At 34.9% G+C, this 26,477-nt stretch overlaps 1 protein-coding gene across 2 annotated transcripts in view; it reads right to left on the bottom strand.

Annotated features, from left to right (window-relative positions):
* ARHGAP24 (Rho GTPase activating protein 24) overlaps positions 1–26,477 on the bottom strand; it is a 413,470-nt gene that overhangs the window by 242,154 nt on the left and 144,839 nt on the right. For both annotated transcript variants that reach the window (XM_072405448.1, XM_072405449.1), the window contains exon 2: positions 1,798–1,997. In XM_072405448.1, coding sequence (XP_072261549.1) covers positions 1,798–1,997 — 200 coding nt within the window. The remainder of the gene's footprint in view (positions 1–1,797; positions 1,998–26,477) is intronic.

Raw genomic sequence — 26,477 nt, 5'->3', positions numbered from 1 at the left:
AAAAAACATACAAAAGCAACCCTTCCAACCTCAACATTCATTGTTTGCTGTGAAGCCTGTAAAGGGTGGCCATTTAGATGACCTCACAAATAGAACTGACTTCAGTTCCCTAGGCCTGCTACAAGGACAGCTCTAATATATACTTGGCCAAGAATACATTAATCTTAAAAGCATATATCATTGTACCAGTTGTGTTCTATTGTGAGGTTTCATACGAAATGCCAGCTCATACAGCAGATTTCTGACACAGCATCTTGACAACTAGGAAGACAGACTTTAGAATACAATAGATGTTTCCATTTTCTAACCTAATAAAATATATTTATAACTAGTTAGGCATTTGTTTATGGAACACCGTATATATTCAAAAAAATGACACTGACTGATTTCATGACAACAAAATGCAAAGTTTGGTTGGCAGACCCTTTTCAGATTAATAGGCATCTCTAGGCATCTGCAGGAATTTTCAATTACTTTGCAGACAACCCCAATAACTTGAAATCCTCTATAAAAGAACATATTCATAGTTTCATGGTCTTAGATTCCACTCTCTAAACAACATATAATTTCCTTAACGCCAGCAATGTTCTGGGGGGCTCCATTGGCTAATAGGAAGCACACAGAAAACATGTTCTATTATTATTCCCTTTCTGCAGCTGCCCACTTCACGTAGGAGGATTCACCTTATAATTCTTTAACTTCCACCCCAAGGTGTGGATTAAACAAATGAGCTAACCACACATAGCCACAATTTTAAGGTACGCATTTCCCAAAGATGAAGATAATATTTAAACATGGGGCTGTTAAAATGAAATAATAAATATTTTATTACACAAGAAGGATGATGTTGATGATGAATGTAATTCAAAATTTGGTAAAATAGAGGAGAAACACCAGACAGCAGTAGCTAGCAACAAAGTATATCCAGTACAGCAGAGTTCATAGAAGTAGGTTTTCCCAAGGTTGTAAAAAGTGATGTGCTCCCAAATTCTGGTATGCAATGGTATTGGTGTATGGTGTGCATGATATTATACACTGGACAGACTACCATTAACCCTCTTACCCAAACAATATAGAGAAGAACTCTATTCAAGAACACATACAACTAGTAAAGGGGTGCAAGAGCAGTCTTTTTGCTGTTGCAGTTCTTCACACTCCCGAAAAAGAACCTGAATTTTTCCATTGACTTTACCATTGACTTTAATGGTGTGTGGATTCGGCATTCGATCACTGGAACAATATTCCCCTATTCGATCGAAAGCTGTTGAATCGAATAGTGAGATATTCCACCAACACTAGTAATTAGTGCCTTAAAAGTCCCTAAAATTTGTATCTGCTCAAAAAGTGCAACAAAATACCTCTGATCCCAATCCAGAATCCAAAAAATGTTTTCTGTTCTAAATGCATGAAAAAACAACACCATTATTAGGAATTAATAAAATTTATAATTCTGTGATATTCAAAGAGGTAACAATGTTAAATTAAGAACAAATTCCGCCAACTACCTGACTTAAAAAGTAAAGAGATTGAGTTCAGAAAGCCAAATCATTGAATTAATTAAAAAAACTACAATAACTGAAGAAAACCAAATTCTTTAAAGGATTATAACTAATTAGAATCTGACTTTAATTAATGAAGTAGGCATGTTCACATCACAGAACCAGCAGTCTCCTTTATACGGCATAAAAAGCCCAAGGCAGGTATTTTGAAGAGCAAGGTCTACAATAGTCTGCTTTTGCCTCATAGAGTCTTCTAATGTCTGTTTAACCTGATCCATAATATGTTCCATTTACTCACCAAAGGCTTCATTTCATCTTCATCTTTGAAATAATAGAGCTGGTCTCCCTTGAGAACAAACCAACGCGTGTGCCAGGTTTTGACAAAACCTCCTTGCTTCCGCAGCCATCCACACTTAATTGTGTTCTGCCGGCCTTGGCCTGTGTGGGGGCTCTCTGCAGAGACATTGTAGTCATCCATAATCAGACTGATAGACTTTTCTGTTTAAGAAAGGGAAAAGGAAAAGAAATACATGAAGTCATTTTTGTTATTAAACGGAAGAAAAAGGTTTCTTTAGTAGAGTCGCAGCAGTAAAATAAATAGCCCTTGACAACAAAAGGTGCACTGCAAGGGATCCTGCTGTTTTCTTCAAATTTATAGCCATGCTTGTGGCAGTCAGCAGGGAGCTAACCTACTTTTTTAAATCGTGGGTCAGCTGTAAAAGGCAAACAAAAGAATAGAGCAAATCATAGATGTGTCAGGTAGCATGGAATGCAGCCAATCTCCTTCCCCTTAAGTCCTGCAGTTCTTCTTTGTATAATAGTGCACAGATTGCAGTGACATGTTAGGCTCTATTTCTACCCTACAGAGTACCCATTGCACAGTGACTGCTGATCTAAGTTAATACTAATGCAACACATGAAAGAGGCTTTATAAATGCAAACTATAACTGTCTTGTTTCTAAAACAATGATTATATAATTCCCTAACTGAATTACTGTATGCATGTGACCATGCTAGATCTAAATACTCCTCTCTAAATGGCCATAATCTGTAAGATTATGGTAGCCAGATCTAAAACATAGGGTCATGGACTGCAGAGGGAATAAAAGACATACTGATGCAATGGGTTTGATTTTTTATTAAAGCTCTCCAAGGCTGGAGAGGATTATTAATATTATTAAACAGGATTTATATAGCGCCAACATATTACGCAGCGCTGTATACACTTTCATTAGTGAAGCTTGGTGATCCAGAAATGTATTTCATAAAAGTAATTTGCTATTTGCTAGCAAGTGTTTTGAATCCTGGACTAGATCCATTCCAGGTTTGCTGCATCACCCAGCTTCACTGAGGAAAGTGTATCCTCTCCAGCCTTTGGGAGCTTTAATAATTTAGGCCCACAGTCTGCACTTACAGAAAGTCAGGATCAGAAAGACTGCCAACTATAAAAAAAAAATTTATTACCAAAGAAATCTTCCAAAACTAGAACATTTTCAGATGTGTATTGTGTATTAAACTGTGAAAAATGGGTAAAAATCATCATCATATTCACACTGCTCAGTACCTTTGTAGAATTTCACTATGCCATTGAAAAAATTCATCCAGATCTGACACCTGGTACCTTTTACCCCATTACATGCCAAAATACAAAGCTATACAAAATCAATATGAAGATTTAGGAAATCTAAGGTTAAAATCCAATTCACACATTTTTTTTGTTTCAAAATTTATGCATTTTTTTGCATACATGCATTTAGCCAAAAGTGCATTTCTGAGATCCGGCACTGAGATCGGTTGAGAAGACCTGACTCCTAATTAGCATTTCAATTTATTCATCAAAGGTCTGAATATTCCTGAAACCTGACTCTCCATCCAGCAGTAATTCACCGATTGGCTGCCATCATGAGAATGGTCAAGGAATACTTTTGTACTGTCCTGTTGAAAAAAGTTTGGCTAATGAAATTCTGGGACTTTTAGACATGATGAAGGGGAGCCCAGAAAGTTTTTATTGTATAAGGCCTGGAAATTTCTGATGATGGCCCGGGCAGCGAGTGACTATTGATATTGGCCTGATTTATTAAAGCTCCCTAGGACTGGAGAAGATAGACTATTATTGGAGAACCTGGGTAATTCAAAATCAATTGCTGGGTAATTCAAAATCAAATGTTTTCATTCCAGGTTTGCTGGTTCATCCAGGTTCACCCATGACAGTCTATCTTCTCCAGTCTTAGGTAGAGCTTTGATAAATCAGGCCCAATGTGTTCCCTATTGCACATTCCATTTAGGGGATTCCATTTACATATCTTCACTATGAGCTGAGGGGCAAAGGATAGTTGAATAATGTAGACTGATTGTTAGAATGCCTTTCATTTTGGCCACAACATAAAAACCCCTTTACATTGATGGCAGGTTGCTACAACATTATTTTTTTACAGAACGTTTTTATGTTTCTTGCCAGAAAAAGAAGAACTCATTTACTATGAAGGTAGAGCAATAAAAAATGTTTTAATAATGAGACAAGTTTTTCGTTTTTTTTAAATGACAAAACGATATTATTAATAATAAATGAACTGTAGAAACGGAGAAATATTATTTTCCCTAGACATCATTCGTCAAAAAAATGAAAATTTATGTATATTTCAAGGGGCAAGCGTTTTATATCCCATAAGTAAACCTAACATATGTTCCCAGAATTTTATAACTATATAAAAATGTTCCATTATCTGTCAGCTTTACTGCTTGAGTGAACTACTTACAAGTAAATATCCTCTGCAAACTTTTGTCAGCTTGATATGTTTTCATTCATTATGACTATTAAAATCTAGGCTCAAATAAACATGAATAATGGGAGCAATTCAACACTGTAATTTGTGTGTGGAAAATGAACAGATTGGCCATGTAAAGAAAAGGGTACATGATTATAGCCATGACCAAGTTGTTAATTGAAAACAGAAACTCTTTGAACCAGTACAACGTGCTGCAAATGGGAAATATTACTTTTTACCTGGATAATATAGGTTTTTTATTTTACAGTTTTTGTCATTGATAATACCATGTTGGGTCTAAGAGGCAAAATATTTCATTTTAAATTGTTAATCACACACATCATATAAACATTTACTGGAAATATGTTCCAATGAAGACAACAGCTTGGAAACAGCCATCTGTAACATAGAAGTGGACGGGCAGTCTTTCATATAACAATGTCAACAAACAAAACTGACTATCATTTATTCTGTTGTGGAGACAAGGAGGAGGGTGGGGGGGGAGGTAGACTAGAGTTAGCTAGACGCTTTGTGCAATTTAGCACCAGTTATGGTGCAGGACGAGAGAGAGAGACAGATTACATACTGTACTTTATATTATCCCATCAAGTGTCATTTCTATTTTTGAGACACAAGTGAAATTCTGCATCTAAACATATTTAGAATAAACCCCACAGCGCCTGTGCTTTTTCCAAGCTGTATACATAGGGATCTAACAGGCTGTGGCTGCAATTTTGGTTAATGAACCGCAATACTGACATTTTACGACTTCCCTCAGCCTAAGGTGCAAATGTAACATTGTTTGAAATTAGTGCATCTCAAAGTTCCTGTGCACTTGACAAATGTCAAAGCTTGAAATTTTAGTTACTTTTTGGCCAAAATGTCAGTTATATTTATCAATGTTAGAAAACACTGTAACAGCATGTAGTCATCAGAGAGCCTATTTCCCCAAAAGTTTGCATTAATGTAGACTAGCAAGTTGTAGCTGATAAAGTTTGTTATTTGCCAGCAAAGATGACACTTACGTAAGTCACATTAGACAGATGTCACACTTGTGATCCTGCTACTGCTGACAACTTACTAGTGACAAAATTAAAAAAAGTGTACTGAAAAAACAAATCTGCTTTCCAAAGGTGGTTTGTTTGCAAATACAGTCTGTCTAGGAATGTCTATGTGCTGATGGCGTGTATGAGAACCAGTGATGCGTGCTAAAAAATATTCCAGTCCTTGTAGAATTGTTCTGTCCTGATAAACTTACAGACTTCTATTAAATATACACTCAGGGAAGTCACAAAGCAGGACAGCAAAGTCATAGTAATACAGGGTTGTGTCTCATGTGCTAACAACGTGCCTGTATAAGCACAGACACAATACAAAGTTGCTGTGGCTTGTTACTAATGAAGAAGAATTGATATTAGTGATAAACTGGGGATAAGCTCATCATAGGGAGAGACAGGTAAGGAACAATTTTAGGTTTTACCAGAGTTTAGAGTTAACACAGGTTAGAGGGGTTGTCCTAACGTCAGTAAATGTGACAGATAAAGGTTGCCAACACACTATAATGTACAACACGAGTATGAATGAGAGATGAGCATGGTGACTGTATTCTATCCTTCTCTGAAACAGCTAGTTGAGCTATGAGAGCTGTACGGGCATCCATCCCCTGTTAACTGCCTTGACGCACCCTCTCTCCTACTGATTACTGGTCACTGGTCACCCAGACTGTTATGGACTTTAGACTTCCCCTCCTGGCTCTCAAGGAAAGATCTTTTGCCGTTTGTGTAATATGTCACAAAAGAAGATGGATCACGCAGTACAGAGCTAATAAAAAAAAGGGAAGTTTGAGGGTACTTTAAGGTGTTGACCTAAGTTTAGCTTTAATTATGGGTTAGGCTGATTTAGTGCCAAAGACTGTGAAAATCTTTGCTAAAATGTGTATGTATTCCCAGCGTACTTATCTTTCCAAAAAGTCATCTTGTCAGAAAGTCAAAGCTGTCCTGTGCCCTCTGCCTGCGTTATCCCAAAAAACTAATTAGCTCTCCCTGTTCTTATCTTGGACAACAATTTATTTAGTCCATATGCTCTGAGTAAGATTAAGGTGGCTGAGTAGTTTACCAAAAAAAACAGTGAAGGGCTGACATCACACAAATGCTGTGAGTTTTCGGCCCACAACAGGAAATTAAGGGTGTATTTCTGCCATATAAAAATGTAATTTTTCTGTACTTGTAGAATATTTTTTTTTTTTTTTTTTTTTAAGTTTGCCTTGACATATAGTTTAGGTGCTGATGGTATAGGGTTTGGATAACACTATATTGAAAATACAGTACAGTTATCCCCCCCATCACCATCACAAAAATACTCTATATCTGACTAATGCCATTTGCTAACTAGTTCTGTAAGGTTCTTATTCATCCATTGCAAATCTAGTAGTAGTTAGTCATATTCAACTGGACTTGTAGTAATTCTAGTGAAACAGCTTGGAACGCTGCAAACATTTTCATCATAGCAAGAACAAATCAAGTTGAATGTGACTAACATGGACTATGTTATAATAAAGATCTGTTTTTATGTCCTAGTACTACATGGTAAGATGTGTTTGGATATATTTGGGATCTGACATTAGTGTTTGGTGCACCATTGGTATACTGTTTTTTTCACTTGTTTTCTGTACCAAAAGGACTAATAAAAAAATAAAATCTCTTCCTAGTAATAGAAAGTGTTATGTTTGCACAATAAGTAGGGATGAATGGAATCCTTTGGTCTAAAAGCTTTTCCATGAGAAGACAGTGTGCAAACAAAACCATTGCCGTACTGGCAGACATCTTGGGAATTCCCAATTTTCCAGGATGTATTCTATTTGCAAAAACAGTGTGTATGCATAGCTTTAAAATATTAGGTTTTTCAGCAACAATATACAGTACTGCAGAGTTTCCATCTCTGAAGAGTATATGAGGAACTCACATAACACAATGGCTTTTTATTGACAGGAACAGTCAAAAGTGGTGTATCTTAATCGCAAACACAAATCATAGACATTAAATATTTAGGCAAACCAAATATTATACTAGCATAAGTAATGTAAGCAGTATACTCCGCTGTCTCCACTCACTACAAATGCAATGGTAGTAAGCACCGCAGGTATAGCTAGCTTTATTCTATGCATTAGATGATTTAGCATTATACTGTATTATCAAATGATCAAATCTTATGATCAAATCTTTTATATGGCCCCTATTATTTTTACAATCTATATGATGTAAAGTGGTCTACAATGTCTAATAATAAACAGCAATAGAAGAATAGTGGATAATATCCATTTGCTCCTAAAAAAATCAATACTATAATATTACAGAAGCATTATTGTATTTCTCCTGGCATCTGAAACTGTTCATGAATTTATTATGAATAAATATTAAATACATCTATATTTGATGGGGTTTATTTACAAAAGCTATTCTAAATTTCTTTGGCTACATAAGGTTACATTCAGGTAGGCATTAGACAATAGTAATATTTGTAAAGAAGCATATATTGTTACAATTATGGATAAAATAATGCTGGCTTTGATACTCTGAGCCATGGTATTGATGTATAGAATGCACATTGTTTCTATTCTCATCCTATATGAAACAGGACATAACCTGCTGTTAACACATTGGCCCCATTGTTCTAGCTATTTAGAAAGGTAATGTAAGTAGTGGCTTTTTTACTGCTTTTTACTACTTTAACATTTTTACGCAAACCACTAATTTTAACGCAAAGATACATATATTTTTGTAAATCATGCCTACACTGTCATGGATAGATTGCTACCATCAACATTGCCTGCTATGGCTAAGTAAGAACAAAATCTACTTCCTTAATAGGACCAGATAAGACCTCTAAAAGTCCAGCCTTTATATCAGATACAATACATAACAGATAGTTATCTGATTTACGGTATATCTTTTTTTGAATGGTCCCCCTTTGCCCATGCACTAAAGCAATACATTGCTAACACAAAGGTATTGCAGCACAGTGTAATGTGCTACAATAAAGAAAAATGCTGCTGGCATAGGAAAATTTACAAAGGAAATGCAAAAAATAAATTCTACTTTGGTGCTGCCAGACTACATCAGATGTCATTTTAGTTTTTGACTTTGCTTATGCTTTATGTCCTGGCTTGAGTAAATGCACAAAATCAGCGTAGTCTTCTGATACACACTGCATGCAGATGCACATGCAAAAAGATACAAATTTTAGATTGTAATAAAAAAATTGACAATAAAAGTTTCTTACTAAATATCCTTTCCTGATTGTACACTGTATCTAAAGCATTTCACAGTGACACTGGAGAGTCATATATCCTTGTTAAACAATGTTACTGATTGAAAATATTAGATCCCAGACCTGTCAATAAGTGTGTTGTATATACTGCAATTAGGCTGCAGCTGTTAAGAACTATAATAAATTCCAAACCATTTCTGAAAGAACAGCTTAAAGGATAAATTAAATACGCCACGAAGATATTGACTTTGTACACTTACAGGAACAGAAAATGAGCAAAAAAAAATAAGGCATAGCATGGCAGTGTTCAGATTCTCAACCAGCCATTATATATTTATTTATAACCCAAGCATGCAATCTATAAAAATAAGAACTGAATACAACATGTTATTTGCTCTACACTGAAAAGCCCACAGTATTGTACAGAAAACAAAGAGCATTGCATGAAATAAATCATTGTGATGGCGAGCAAAAAAAGGGCAAATGATGATTAATCATGTTTGTAGGCTGCAATCCCCAAACTGGACACTCACTCTGTGTGAATCTCCTTTAAAGACCCTCAGGGATAAAAATATCATATTCTGCTCAAAGACATCAATTGTCCATTACATAGTTTCCGTGATAGAAAGCAGTCATTTCATCATGAGAGCATTAGCAGTCTATGGGTAATTCCAGAACTTTCGGATTACATAGGTTTTCAACATTTTTATTTTTAGGCCAAATTATACTGATGCAATATCATGCATTCTGAAAAAGCAGGCATTACTGAAAAGACAGTTAAATGCGTTTATGGTGCAATTTATTTATTCCATATTAATATAAATAAAAATGTATATTATACATTTGTAGTACTTGTAAAATATGCAGTTTATCAAGGTAAATCATTCTAATACAATGGCACTTTGGCACTAAGGCAAAGCTCTAAAATGCAGGTTGCAACACATCACATTGCATTGTGCCGGGAATGAATGAACTCCTACATGCCTATGCGGGTCAATCAATGTAACCAAAGGTCATCGCCAAGAAGAAAAGAAGAAGGAAGATGGCCCTGGAATGGAATGGGGATAGGTGAGTATTGCAGGTTTTGTTCTGCTTTAAAACTGATATAAACATGTTGCACATATACATCTGGCAACATGGAAAACCAAATGTACTGCATAATTTAAATGTAAATAATTTAATGCAAAAACAAGACATTCTGTATAAATAAATCTCAGCAACGGTATTATTTTTTTTTTTTAAAAAAGCAGTCTTTGAGCACCCACAAATTAATTTGGTTGGCTGAGATGATGTTATCAATCTGCTGCAGGCAAGAAGATGCAGATCCTTATTGCCCTTTAGTCTGTTGATTAAACTACAACATAGTAAAATAGTAAAATGACAAAATTATGCTCAAGCAATGTATTTTCTCCTGTGGGATGGGTATACTTAGACTCTTGGGACTACATTCTGCACAGGTAGTTTTCTTTTTTGTACTGCTACTCTTTTCTGCTTCTGTTTCCTTCTCTATACCCCCATACCATAATCATGGTGGATGAACAATCACCATAATTACACGTGTAGTAAATTTCTGCATTCTAGAATTCAAGTTTATTGGAAAATGAGCAGCCTTAGGATGAGAAGTTTTTTGCAATCAATATGGACTGTTACATTTCTTTTTTGTTTCTTTGAATCTACTGCATTAAAATGCCTTAATTGTACCACATCATTAAATATGTTCTTCTGTATGTTATTGTTTACTGTGCTTTTTATGTACATTAAACTTTAATGGAAATTTACATTAAAAAGTAAGAATGCATGTAAAAAATAAGGCTAGGTTGACCTTAACCTTCATCTACTCCATAAATGTATAAAAAAATACATATGGGCCCAATAACAGCACTCTGTGTAAGGCTGCATCTGCTGTCCAGCTAAGCAAGGACAAAAAAGCGAAAAAAGTACACAAGGAAGTGTTTTTCTCAGATGTTCCTCCAACCTCTTTGTATTTATTTGGGCATTAAGTTTCCAGGTTCTTCAGATGCCTACTGTGTATTTGTCAGACCAGACATAAGAAAAAAAAGATAAATTCTAAAAAACTTGATGTTGAGCATTGAAAGGAGACATGGATTTAAAAACAATGTCCATAACAAAAATAATCTAAGCTGTATTTTTCTACACTGCTTCAACTTGACCAACTGTATATTGTGCCCAGTACTACATCATTCTGTGGAAAAATTAAAATCACATTTGGAATCAACACTTCAAATATGTGCAAAATCTGCCAAAATAAACCAAACGGTAATGTTTCATTTTGTTGACATGTGTTAGTAATTACTTTATTCTTTCTCCACTGTGAAAATTCTTTCATGATAAAGAGGCACAAAAATTACTAGAATTAGATATAGAATGTTTGACAACTAAATGCATTTACTGTCACTCTTTTTTTTCAGGCAAATATTACAATGGCTGATTGACTTTCAATCTCATGGTGCCCATGAAGTTAAGGGTTTAACACCATTTGGCAGAGGAAGTTGGATGACACCACCAATTGCTTGCTTTCTAGAAACATTTTAAATAACAATGTAAAGGGCATTTCTTCCTGGTTATCACCATAATGGGGACATTCTTCCCACTGACCATCAAGGATTTCATTGTATCAGGGGTTCCCTGAGACTTGAGATGGGTTCCTCTGTAGAAGCAAAATGGTCGCAAGCGCCTAAAGCTTGTCCTCCAAAATCACTTTGTGATCTACAGCTAGGCAGCTCTATGAGATATCCAGAAGAGACAGCAGAAAGTAAGTGAAAAGTAATTACTCTTACCTCCATGCTGTCTGCAAAACAAGGTTATATCACTTCCTTTAAATTCATACATATTCTTCCATTGTGATGGCTAATTCCTTGGACACATGATCAGAAGTACTGAGCTACTAGCATTTTCAGGACAATAAAATCTTGGTTTATACTTGAGTACATGAAGACATTTTCCAGGTTTATGTGAAATTCAGTTATATACCATTTATTGTAAATGTTAACTATATTACAATAATACATAAGCCCATCTGTCAGAGACTTGTCGCTTGGACCAGTGATCCCCAACCTTTTAGACATCACAGACCACTAAATTCCCAGACTCCAGGCCGCGCATGCGCGGGGAGTCATGTGTGACTCAAAGAGAAATAAACTTCCCCCGTTATGACGTCATCATGTCAGATGCCAGTTTCTCGCGGGCCACAGGTTGGGGACCGCTGTGCCTAATCAGGAATTTGCTGAGATCATCAGTGTTTTTACTAGCATGGCATGCTAGCAGAAATTTGCCAATCTGGCATAACATAGAAATCTGCCCATAAAAAGAAATGCCCTAAATAATAGTACCTAGCAATTTTCAGAAAACTTAAAAAAGCCTTTGGTCGCAAAATTGACTAATTGAATGACCACAAACAATTTGATACAATAAAGTGATCCTACATCTTTGTAGAAGTCTACTATGATCTTGCCTTCTTCTAGATTTTTATCAAACATTTACTGGCAGCAGTAATTCAAACCACCAGATACTAGGTGCAAATTAAATACTAGTTATTATAATTTTTATTATCAATAAACAGGATTTATATAGCGGCAACATATTATGTAGCGCTGTACATTAAATAGGGTTATGATTAATAAAAAGGATTATGATCATATGATTATCATTACACATTTTCAAAAAGCATGCAAAAACCTAGTCAGCCCCTTACTAATAAAAAAAAATTAATAAAGTCACTTATCTTACAGGTTTGCACTCATATATGTACACATTTTGAATATTAAATCTTGACAGGTCACTAGAAATCCACATAGAAGAAACTTTTCTTTGGAGTGAGAACCTCATTTTAGGTCTGTGTAGTTCTTGTACTTCTGTAGTGCATAGCCTCCTTGACAGACAGACTTTTAGTAGTCAGAATCTCTACCAGCTTTCATTGTTGTTTAGGCTCAAATCACAAAGCTTTAGCACAAGGGTAAGGAGATATATTTTAGATATATAACTTTTCCAAATCCCATTGAACTACACTGAAAATAGCCACCACTTATTTGAAAACCCCCTACTCACTCAAAAATCCCTACTCACGTTTGTTAGATTTATGAACTGACCCAAATATGTACATCAAAACAAGAAGTGGGTAAAATCTTCCCAACACTGCCACAGACACCAGTAATAGTTCCAAACTTTTAGATTTTAAGAACTAGATTTGAAGTACACTCTGGCATATTGCTGGTGGCTTGAATGCTGTGATCCTACAATCCAATTCTGGATGAACTGCATAAAGATATTCCCCAGTCCAGTTTGCACATCACTATTCAGAACATATTTTCCTGTACTGCTAAGAAGAGTTTTTGAGACTTTCCTGAGATTGTGATAACAGCATTTATGCATAATCTTCCTACAAACGCTACAGCTGTATTTTTAGAATAAAATCCTGATAAATACAGCAGAGATGTGTAATAGATGTGTTTTGCTGATTGCCATTCATCATTTTACTTTGGAAATGACAATACAAGGAACGTAACTAACGCTAGAGAACCAAAACAAATTATGATCCAATAATAAAGATACATTTTAATGCATGCTAAATTGTTATCCTTTATAAGTGACAATAAATATTTTATGGGAAATCTAGGTCACTATTTAGTTAAGCTACAAGAATTGAAAAACCAAGGCAAACTAATCAATATGGCACTTGTTTTTTGATGATGAACTTTAGTGATTAATATACAATACGATCTTGCTTTCTTACAAGAGAACAGGTTTTATATCTAGAAAAGTAAACGTTCACTGTGCCACATAAATGTTGGTAAATGGGATAAACTGTAAAATACCCAATCATGAGCTAGCAAAATTTCTTTATGTTTTAATAATTTCAGATTTAGGATGAACAAAGATTGGTCCATTCCTACCTCCTCCATATGGTGATGCAGTGATTAAATAATTGTTGTGTTCTGTGTTTTTCATTAGGACCTTAGAAAGAGTAACTGACTCTTTTTCTTATATATATATATATATATATATATATATATATATATATATATATATAGTACATCTGTGAATCTGTGAAGCATTTAGCCACTTCCTGTTTGTCATATGTTAAAACATTCACATAAGAAAATTTTGAACCCCTGACCTATGGAAAACACAGAAATAACTTTTGAGACCTTCTGCACTCTTACCAAAACTTCAGCTAGTTTGTCTAGTGGAAATTCTAACAAATCAATATTATAGCACAACTATACACTTTTTTGACAGATATAGTCAGTGGCTTCATTTATGAAAAGCATGTCTACTACAAACATACAGCCAAACATTTTTTTGTAATATGTTGAGGGCCTAAATTGTTAAAGTAGTAAGGGTACTCCAGCAAACGATTGGATTGTACACAGTGAGATCAGTATTCTTTTTCCCCATCTATATCACCCGATCTTGCACCTGTGCAGTGCGAGTGGCGTACGAAGATAAACCCAGGAGAAGACTGAAGAAGAAGGCGGTGCCCGGTGCTTCCTCCGAGCAAAAAAAGGATACCAGGATGACGCGGGACCAAAGCAAACAAACCTCCTGATGGAACGACAGATCTGAGTGATTAAAGATAAGTCTGATTTTTTTATTTTTACTTTAGTTCGGGAATGTTTTCATTCCTGGACCAGATCCATCCCAGGTTTTTCAGATTACCCAGGTTCACTAAAAAAGTGTATCCTCTCCAATCTTGGAGAGCTTTATTAAACCAGGCCCAATGGATCTTAAAAAGGTAGATATATTAACATATAATATTATTATATTGTCTACTGAAGTCTAAACTGCAAAAATTAATCACTATGGCATGGTATTTTTCATGGCATTGTTCTTTTAAGCATATCTAGTTTTCATGACTTATGAGGGCAAAACATAATACATGAGTGAATTATGAGGTCAAGAAATAATAATACATCATTATTGTATGGTTGGTTGCATGCTCTGTAAACAGAATAACAATAAAAGGAAATTAACAGTAAAACCTGTATTGCAGATCTACATTTTAAAACCTCTTTGTATTCCTGTGTAGAGAAAAAATCAGACACCTTGAAAGATGTGAACAGTTGTATGAGAATCAACTGAATGCACCAACAGATATGAAATACTCTTTGCTAAATCCTTATGGTTTTTTCCAGATAAGCGAATGAAAAAACTGTAATGTTAAGAGATTTTTAGGCCAATACCTACTGTTTTCAATGAAAAAGGGCAACATCGGTGGTACTTTTATTATATTATGTATGTGGGTGGCAACCATCCAAAAATAAGTTAGCCATACACATGGGGTAATGGTTAGACCAATGATTTTTTTTTTATCTACTCAAATATATACACTCATATCCTACAAGTTTAAAAAAAAGGATTTCAATGCACTGGACTTTTCTACGACCAATAGAATAAAACAATTAAGGATGAGTTGTTGCTTTCTTTCTCAGGTAACAGAACATTTATCAACCAATGGAGTGTTTTGCAGTTGTTTGTACAACTTAATGTTGTTCTAACCTATGAATGTTTCAGCAGCTTAAAAACACACAATTAGGTCTTCGGAGAGCAATGTATTTTATACCACAGCTTACTGGATTCAAAATAAATGTCTATAACTCCTAATAGTAGACCTTGGCTTCTATAAATATCTCTTAATATAGCCTGTAAAATATTAAATACTTTATCAATATTAATTATTAATATTTAGATTAGGTTTTCTCCAAAACCATTAACTGAAAAACCTGTCCGTGCCATTTCTTTTTAAAATAGATTAAGTGAAATTGGCAAAACTTTAAACAAAATATTTAAAATAACGTGACAATTTGATAAAAAACTCGAGTTCAGTTGAATTTGTATTAAAATCCATGGAAGCCAAGGTATAATATTCTATTGACAACTAAATTGCTTGAGTGTCAGGGTAATCCAAACGGAAAAAAGGAAAAACTTTGTTTTTTTATATAACAAATCAAATTTAACTTGCATTTTTAAGTCACCTGCCAATTTTCCAATTTATTGCACGGCTACTGACCTTAATATTGTCATCAGTATTGCTAAGGTTCTGGTGGGACATGTGTGAATGTATTCCAGATAAAAAAAATGAAAAAGCATGTGTTTTTTTCCCTAAATCAAAGTTTTAATACTGGGGGGAGGGGGACAGCACTTTTGAAGCTGAAAGAGTGTAAATGTGCATCAGATTTTAGCTCATTATCATTCCAATTTGTCAATCTATAGTACATTTTTGTCTTCAGTCAATTGCCACTATCCTCTTCACTGTGTAAACTTTCATTCACAATAATTTTATTATAAAGAATACAATCAATTTATTTTCAGTAGGATATCCATCATCCACCAGTTATATCATCCAGCCATAGAGAATGCTTAAGGTTCAAACATGCTTTTTTTATTCTAACCTCCAAAATTAGACCTTTTGCTTTTGTAAATATCTTTTATTGTAACCTGTGTCAATTTATGTCCAGTTTTGTTAATCTGTATCAAGGACATATTTACTGATGTAAATAGCCCAACTGTTAGAAATAGATACCTAGTTATCATTATATAAAAAAGCATGTAGGCCAGTGTGTTTATATTTGTAGACTTCAGCATGGAAAATGTAATACCAATTTCAGTAAGGGATTCTTTTAATAATGGTTTTGGTGGAGGTGTCTACAAATGTAAACATGTCTGTCATGCTGGCCGTAGGAGGAGATGGCTACTTATTGTTTTTTTATTACAATAAGGTTGTTTTATGCAGACAACATAGATGTAACTACTACTTAATGTCATCCTTTCATCATCCCCATATGAGGAAATATTACAAGCATTTTACCTACAACAAGGTTACATAAGGTTGTTTATTAACTTAGCAGTCTGTGTAAATCAATTAACTCAACTGATAGACAAATTTAATGAAATACAATTTCAATTTAGAACTAAATCTGTCACACTGAATCTTTTTTTGCAAATAGTCACTAAGCAATAAAATATTCAAATTTTCATTGTCACTATGAGTAGCTTTCAAACACTAATGAGTTTATATTGCAAAGTTTTAAGTATGTTAAAGACATTTAATAAAATATTTTCTATGTGATGCAGACTGGAGCAGTGATTGCCATTTTTTTATATTTGACAGAGACATGATGGATGAAAATGCAAATTGTAGAAGGAAGTAACTAATACATACTTCTTTCAGGATTGTTGATTAGAAAGCGGACACTGGAAAAAATTGTCAAGCCTTAAATGTAAAATAGTTTGTTGAAAATGATTTGTTCCTGTGAGAGAGCAAACTTATTCATTTTAAAGTAAAAATCAGATTGTGTTTAAAATAGGTATGGATTATAGGCCTGATTTATTAAAGCTCTTAGGGCTGGAAAGGATACATTTTATTCAGTAAAGCTGGGTAATCCAAACCTTTAATGGATTTCTTCAAAGTGATTTGCTATTTGCTAGTAAATGTTTTGAATCCTGGACCAGATTCTTTGCTGATTTGCTGGATCACCTAGGTTCACCAATGAAAGTGTATCATCTCCAGCCTTTAATAAATCAGGGTATATATATGCAACAGTGTGTTCAATGTCACAGTAAAGTTACCCAGCGGCATTGGTAAATTATTGCCAGTTTCTTCTACTTGATCATTAGTGGTTTCAGGTAGGCCGGTTCTGCTTAGTTTATACGTTGCAACAACTTTGAACCAATCCAAGCTAAATGATGCACAATGTCTGTACAAGCTTTAAATAAGAATATATTACCTGAGAAAATGTCTTTACTACTATACACAGTAATGCAATATATATATTTGGTGTTTTGCCCTTGTTAGCTTAAAGTAAAGAAACTTCCAATTGTACAAGCTATGTTAAAGGTGACTGAAAGGGCAAATCTTAATGTGGTGACCAATGCTGGCTTATCATGGGTCAACGCCTATTAGCTTTAACAGTGGCTCTTGTAAACAGAGGCCAAACAGCATAATCTAATAGATTTTAGATCTGTGAGAAGTGGCTGGATAAAAAAAAAATTAATTTCATGTTCAAGTATATTTTTGCACAGAAAAAGACTATTATCTCCCCTCCTATTGTGTGTTACTTCCCCCACCTCCTAGATTGTAAGCTCTTTAGGGCAGGGTCTACTCCTCCTCCTGTGTCACTGTCTGTATCTGTCTGTCATTTGGAACTCTTTTTTAATGTACAGCACTGCGTAAAATGTTGGCGCTATATAAATCCTGTTTATTAATAATAATATTAATAATCATAATAATAATAAAAATAATAAACACTATAAAATTGTTTTTCTGATTTGATGTAAAAAAAAGTGATGATAACAATACTTTTTTTTATTACTTTTTTCCTACTTGTAAAGCATAAAAATATTTATTTCCTTCTGTTCTAAAGTTTATGGCCTCCTGCATATTTTTTTAGCTTAGTAATGAATTGTGCTAAGTCAGGTAAATTCCTATTGACAACAATATTTCAGGGGATGTTAAGCTCCTTCTGCTCAGCTATAGTATTTTAGAGTGTTGGTAGTAGTTATAGTATAATGTGAGTTCTTATAGAACTAGGTGCCAACCCTTGCTCAATAAAATGAAGGATAAGAAGGAAGAGAAAAAGCAGAGTTTTTTGGCACAAAAATTGTGTTGTATTATATTCTTAATAGATAATAACAAATAGAAACCCAAAAACATAACAGGTTCAATTATAGGCCACAATAATTTATTGTGGTCTGAACAGTATCAATTTTGCCCCGGGGGGCACTTAACATTTAGCAGATTCAACTTAGAAGATTCAACATAGACCACAATAGTTTCTCATGGTTTAAACAATCTCACTTTGGCCCTAGGGGGCTCCAGACATAAAAGATCTAGCCAGTCATGTGTATTACTTGCCATACAAATTTAAAACCTCCAATCATTTATTCATGTTGATTTTTGTACCCTGCGCATTTCGCCCTAAATGGCTTCCTCAGGGGTATCGGTTTATCAACAAATGTTTGGCACATATAGAATAACTAAGTGTATATAAACCAATTATACATACTCTAAAGTATATTATATGTGAATAAAGTATATAGACTTACATGGTCTTGTAGGGTGAATAGCAACGTTAGTTGCAAACGTAGGGAGGAAATGATGCCTCCAAATTGCATTTTTGTTGAGGGGATAATAGTATCTCCCCAGTCACAGGAACAGTAGTTTCAATAGGTCTAATAAGAGTCCCAATAGGAGTAGTAATGAAAAAAAAATCTATAGGCAAATAAATAGTTAAAAGATAAATGCATGTTCCAAGGATGTATTAAAAGAAGAAAAAGGGGGGTTGATAAGGGACACACCTGTGTGGGGGCTCCCCAGAAAAACGTGTGTTGTATCTAGGTCCTGTGTGGATGTTTGCATGCAGAGGCGCAAGGGGATCCCAAAGGTGCTGTCCCATTTATAGTATGGTGTCTCTGGGACCTCTCCCCCTCCACGTGTACGCTGCCAGCATCTGGGGATGCCCCAGAGGCTTGCTTGATGACGTAGGGCCGGGGGGAGGCATCAGCGGCGCCGCCTACCAAGCCAATGTCATCATAGATAGAGGCGGAGGGCAGATGCCCCAGCGACCAGGCTTAGTGCTGCGGCCAGTCATAGACTTAACATACTGTAGGTTTTCTACTTTAATTCCAAAGACTGCCAAGTAATCACAGTTTTGAGACTAGTGCCATCAATGGGGGGCTCTCTCACAGCAGAAGAATTACTGGATTAATACTGGTGTCACTAGCACAATACTTTAGTTCTGAATAATACCAATTTGGACTACGCTGTCAGTTTTTACATTTATGAAACAATGACCTAAAAGTGCACATTCTCAATTCCTTTATGCATATGCATACATGCAGATACACAGCACCACAAAAGTCAAAAACAACTTTTCTTCTGTCACATGATAACTATTTAATCTACATCCAAAAAAAAAACAAAAATCAACATTTAGATTCACATCAGACACAATGGCAGTGAGTCATACCACTATACATAGCATTCCATTCTGCCTGCTTTGGGCCAAGTGGTTTGTCAGCTGCAATTTTAAATGGTATATTTTAGAATTATCAGCAATAAACATTTTAAACAAAACCATAGTACTATAGGTACATGAGTTGTAATATTGTCCAACATTTTTAAATATTAACTTCTAAAAGAAGGCAAAGATAACAACATATCAAAAATATATCAGTGCCACCTTTTCTACCCAAAATAGCCTGAAGCTACGATCTACATTCAACAAACCATCAACTATTGACCCTGCCACTTTAGTGTCCAGAATACATGGGTATACCTTTTCCATGCCAAAATCATAAAAGGCACAGCTTATTATACCATAAGGAAAGCTGATGATGATCCAGAACATTGGTTAGTCCCATAGCTAGTTTATCATTGGCACCCTTGAGATAACCCCCAAGTGTGACTTTGGAGAAATCCCCTATCGCCATGCTGCTAAAGATCTGCCAATTAGACTAAATTCACCCCTATCTGCTGACTCCTTACATACAGTATCATGAGGTAGGATATGGTTAAAAACCTAAATCAGTGCTTTAGTATTACCAAGTGATAGAAAAGTGATCTTTTTACTAGTTTTACAAAATCTGTATATATTTCTACTTCAGACATCTGCAGATAAAATATCTCACCAGATCATCCATTTAAACAAAAAACCTATATGAACATATTTCATTATGACATTATATTTAGTGTCAGTTTTCAAATGTACCTTGTGCTAATATTACATCTGCTAGATGTTTAAGGTGTCCTTGAGCAGTTGGGAAATCTGTCTCTTTTGCTTCCAATTTTGCTATATAATATCACGTATTATGTTTACAAAACATGCTGACTAGAATGACATGCAGCGTAGTCAATACATATTACTATCTTTCAGTATTTGGCCAAGGCTAAAAGTACATGAGTAAAAATATTTTTACAATTTTATTTCCCATTCCAGCTTTGCCATCTAAAGATAAGAGGCGAAAAACATCTTGATCTGAATTCTCTAATCTCAGTGGGTATTTGGTAGTCTCCCCACTGTGGCAAATATAATATTATATTACATTATATATATTATATATTTTAACATATATATATATATATATATATATATATTTCTATTATTATATATTATATTTCTATTTGTAATCTAAAAAAATGTTGGGTTTCTACCTCTTTAGCTATATTGTCAGCTATATATTTTACCAATCATTAAAGCAGACCAACACTATTTGGACCCACACTCCATGTAAAAAAACCTCTAAAAAAGCAACAGGGTTCAACGTTTATGACCAGAGTGTACCGATATTGTTAAATTCAGTGCTTCATAAATCCTTGGGAGGTTCTTCTTTTCCAACCATTGAGAAACGCCCCCAAACATGCCTGCACTTTCATTCTTCATATTTAAAATATCACATTATTGCTAGAGCTTGGATATCTCCCACTCTCCATTTTTTGGAGTTAAAAGTAGACTTATAAACTACAATAGGCTGCTATTCTGTAAGATAGCCATGGCAAATATTTGAGAATATGGCAACCCTAGATTGACTACAAAGGCCCCTTGGGTCCCAACCCCTTTCTTTTACACAAGGATTATTCTTTTTATATTCTCCATTTGAGAATTTGTTCCAGGCCCATCCTTCTGTTTGAGGTTTTCTGTCGTACACCCAACCCCCTTTTAATTTTCATACTCTCCTCCTTCTACCCTATTCCCTCTTCTCCTGATATATTAACATTACAAACATTCAATTTATATTCTGAATTTGTAGTATCCCTTAGGGCACAAGTACTTGTTATGATCTGTACTTTTTGTGATTACTGTCCTGTTTATATGGCTTTACTTTCCTTTTCTTGTTATATTGTTTATTTGTTGTTCCTGTTACTGGTATTGTATACCTGAACATTCAATAAATCTTTTGTAAAGAAAAAAGCACAGAAGATGCTTACTTGGCTTCATCTTGCAGTACCTAGGCATGGGTGATACTATATCGGGCCATCTCCTAGCATGAGATGATCTAGCTTCCAAATTTCTTACCAGAATGTAGACAGAATTTTTAATGAGCTTTGAAATAAAAACAAATGTAACTAACTGTATTTATATTTTATTATACGGTGGTTTTAGTGGTCACAGTACTAACCTAGGATGCCATTGGCGCTTTAAATAGAACTAGGACCTCCTTTTAAATAAAAATAGGCACTGTTTAACCTTAAAAAGTTCTAATTTATTTAAGATCCCCTACAATGTCCTACAAATATCTGTTAATGTTGGCAGTGCAAGTCCATCTAATAAAGCTTCTTGTGATTGTACGGCAACAATGCTGCACTGCTTCTGAATTCAGAGCAGAGTTGCCACTCTATGTCTGCTTGAACTACAAAAATGAAAAGGATGGAGAATGACTCCACATTTAGAGACATTTTAATACTTGAAGTACGTAGGCAAATGACAAAAGTAAATAAATACATAAAGAAAAACAAAACTATTTATTTATTATTTGTTTTAAAAACAAATGGGATTATTTAGAGATTGGATTGAAACTCACAAAGTGGGGAAAACTGAGGGGAAATGAGGGTTGTTTGGTAAGGGGGTTTAGGAGGTAAGCCTAGCAACTTCTTTTAGAGTTTCTGTTGCTGAAACCAACGGTAGGCTGCAGTGTCTGGAAAGGGAAGCTTGTGAGACACAAATGAGGAAGATGTGTTGGCAATAAAGAAGTTTTTAATTGTAATTTAATACTAATATACAAATGCAGGAAACAGCACAGAAAAAAATCAAGTATTTAAAATGTTTAGTGTTTAACATTAAAATAATTGACTTTTTATTCAATTGCAATGTGTCTTTAAACTTAAAAATAATGTGTCTTTAAACTTTAAAAAAATACTCATCTATTCCCTAGCACAGCCCCCTCCCTCCTTACACAATATAGCCATCTTTTCTTCTTGGAGTGTTTAATTACTCTCTGGCTGGCTTTACACCCCTCCTCCCTTCCTTTATAACCTTTTTGTAGCTGTCTGGGGAGAAGGAAGAGAAATACTATAGAATATCACTTGAGTGACAGCTTTAAATCTTCTGGGGTTGCTGATGTGCCAGGCAGCAGCCTCTGGGCTTTTCAAACTATACAAGGGAGACTTTTATGAGTAAATAATATGCATAAAATATGTTAAATTCTCATCGTATAAAGATATTTGTTGAAATATTGGTCAAGCAACATGGTCTGTTAACCTCCCTGGTGGTACATTTCTTTCCGGTTTTATATGTCTAAAAGTGGTATATTGTTTTTCATGAACATTTATTTTACAGTATAATATATTAGTATGAGTATAATGAAGTTTCAAACACAAAATCATTTAAAAATCTATATATTTAAAAAAAAAATTTAATTGAAAAAAAAAATGTATTAAAAAAAAATACACATTATACTCATACTATTATATAGACTGTACAATAAATGTTCTTGAAAACAATTTACTGCTTTTACACATAAAAATCCAATGTATTGCATTCAATACAGTGATTTTGTATTGAATGCAATGCAAATGGATTTTGAATTTCCCGCCCCGCCCGGCCGGAACATACACACGCACCGACGTCACCGGGAACTCCCCCGGTGACTCATCGGAGCAGAAGCAAGAAGAATAAAGAAGAGAGAAGACGAAGATTGCGGCGCTGGACGGCGCGGGACCCCGGAGGATCAGGTAAGCGCTCTATTTACTAACCTTCCCTAGGTGTTCCAACCCCGAGTGTGACTCGGGGTTACCACTTGTAGCAACTTTTTTGTACCCCGAGTCACACTTCGGGGTTACCGCTAGGGAGGTTAGCTAACTTCCAGACAAACAGCTAAATACACAGCATACATACAGTATATAAGAATTTTTTTTTATCTGCCAATAGTTTTCTATTTCTGTCCTGAGATTAAACCACCCACACACATACACAGAACAACAGTGGGCTTCTACCCACCCACACTTTGCTAATGGACAGTGAAACAAGAAGCAGCACACAGAAAAGCTCTTCAACCTTTTACTCTGCTCCCTCCTCAGCAAGCTCCTTGCACGTAGAACACCTGACTGGTTCCTTATGCAAAGCCCTTCCCTTTCTAAGCTACGCTGAACATACTGTCCATGAGGCTGATGGTAAATCATATTCAGGTGTTCGCAAAATTTATTCAATGTATTTATGCCTTTCATGTGCCTGGAGATCATCCATATAGAGGACATATCCTTAAAGAGGACCTATACCCAATATGCTTCTTTGACAGTATTTGGCAGGCTAGTTCTACGTGTACGTGCATATAGAATGAAATATCTTTACAGTTGTTAATGAGCACACCAAGGAGTATTTCTTTGGCTGTTTTCAGGAGTAGGAACTCCTGCCATGTAACTCTCCTATGAATGCCAATGGACCAGGCACTGAACTCATTGGGCAGAATAGAAGACAATACCAGGACTTGAGATGGTGGTGAAGGTTAGAAGGTAAGAAGACTTTAGCAGAATTCAAGAGGACCCTGCATCACATCAAACGATAAGTGTGTGTTTTATAATATATATATATATATATATATATATATATATATATATATATTTATATTCCAACTTAAATACATTTATAACATTTATTTCCCAACACAATAATGTTTATTGGCATAAAAAATTTCAACATAAAAGTCCCTATCTTCAGTGCAAGTGGCCACCAGCCAGGATGGAGTCCAACACACATTTGTCGTTCGGGCAACAAAGTTCCTTTTGCTGGGGATAAGACCTTGTCAGCATCTCTCACCTGTTCACCAAGTACTCTCACTCTGAATTCTCAGAACCGCCTACACAAACGCCTACTGAATGTTTACCCCCTTGATGACCCTTAACAGCCCCGCAGCCTATAGGAGAGGAAGATATCTTTAATTTAGAGCCCAACCCAAGAGTCCTATACAATGTATAAAGTTACTAAACATAATACATGTAAAGAATATACGTGTTTAAAAAAAAATTTAAACATCACATTAAAAAGTGTTGTGCAAAAATAATTTTAATGGAATTTAAATTAGGTCAACTTTCTAACCATTGCAACTTATAGTGCATTATATGTATCTTTATTTTAACAGTGCTGTTACACAAATATGTTTCAAACTTTTTCTACAACATACATATAGAGCAAACATACTTTTTACTTAAACATAGGTTTGAATTACAACAGTATATATACCTCTGATATACATTTTTGTCAAAAACAAGTTAAACAGAACAAACACAACAATGTAACATACTGTACAACAGTTGAGGGGGATGCATGGAGTGTTACTGCATTTTCACATCTCACTTGTCTGACTTCAATGACCTTAAACATTTGTCACTCCATATGAGGAAATTTCCCTTTTCATCATGACAGATTCAGAGGATTTCTATTACACAGTTGTTCTGTTAAGTACTGGTTTGTGAATGTGATATCCTGCAACAGTTGTAATGTCATTGTCTTTGAGAATTAGTTCAGGCTCTTGGTAATTTTTCTTCATTGCTAACACAGAAAAACTCTACACTTGTGGTGTTGCAACAAAAAATAAACACTAAACACTCAAAGTTGTAATATGTTTTATTGTGCATTATTTATATATTAAATACAATCTAAATATATAACAGAGCCTGTATGTCATTCTAGCTATGTAACCAAAAATAGATTCTTCCTGTTATCTGCTATAAATATAAAAGAAGGAATTTAAAGCTGAACTTTGGGTTTAATCCAAAAATAATGGCATCCCTGTCCTATTTATATAATATGATTCTCATTTAGTCTAGGAGGTATAATAAAGACAAATACTTAGTTACTCCATAGTTCCATGACACCTGGCTCTTTTCCAATCAAAAATGTGATTCAACGCAATGCAGGACTGCTAGTTCTCCACTGTATGCAATAAAGTAGGTGAGGGTACAACTGGCAAATAGGAACAGACAGGAAGGAATTGTTTGGGATCCTAGAATCACATAAATAGACTTAAAATAGAAGTATATCTAATATAGGCAATGGACCTGCTACTTCAATGGCTATTATATGCAACAGAGTCCTTTCATAGTTCAGACACATCTGCACATAAAACCCCTACAAAACCAAAATTTAGCCCAAAGTAACAGCACAATTACAATGATTTATGGGAATTTTGTGACTTATCACTGTCTTTTCTGGTTCATGATGACAAATACAGCTAAAATTCCCTTTAAAGATTAATTATGCTCACCATTATGGTTATACGGGTTCTAATTTATCAATGTCATTGTACATCTAGCAAAAGTTAGTCACATTCAACAGGACTTGTTCTTGTAATGTTGAAGACATTTCACAGCCTTGTTCTTCCAAGCTGAAAAAGAAGCTTGGAGTCCTGCAAAACATCCTCAACAATATAGAGGACAAGTCCAATTGAATGTCACCAACCACCAGCAGATAGTACTCCACTATTATTTGTTGAAAACCATTATTCTTCATCTCATAAAAGACAAATAGTCTAGTACAAGAAGTGCACAGCATTGTGCCATTTAATGGCATTTAAATCTTTTTAGTAAAAGGACACCTAAATAGATTTACTGTGAAATGGGTTCAGAAATCCCGAGGAATAACACATTACCCACACCTGGCAGCTAAGTCTACATTTAGGATGTGCTGGTAAACTATAAAACTTTATTGTGACATAAACTGTGATGAAAAGAACATTAAATCTCTGGTGGTAAATACTGTGAATGACAGCCATAAAAATGGAAATGGATACTATCTGATGAAATTAGCTCGAACCAATCTGATAAAATTATATTTATATTTGAATAAAATTACACAGACATGGTTATGTAGCTTAGTGATTTAGAGGAGCTAATTCAATGGCGAATTATTTAATTCACAAAGGAAATTTCATGCATATAACAAAAGAGCATCTGACAAAGGAGTAGCTAATGCACTGATATATGACAGCCATTAGTACT

The sequence above is a fragment of the Pyxicephalus adspersus genome, chromosome 3 (genome assembly GCF_032062135.1).
Source record: "Pyxicephalus adspersus chromosome 3, UCB_Pads_2.0, whole genome shotgun sequence".
In the NCBI taxonomy this organism is placed as follows: Eukaryota; Metazoa; Chordata; class Amphibia; order Anura; family Pyxicephalidae; genus Pyxicephalus; species Pyxicephalus adspersus.
Note: the sequence above shows the minus strand (reverse complement) of the source record. Positions and strands in the feature narration are given on the sequence as shown.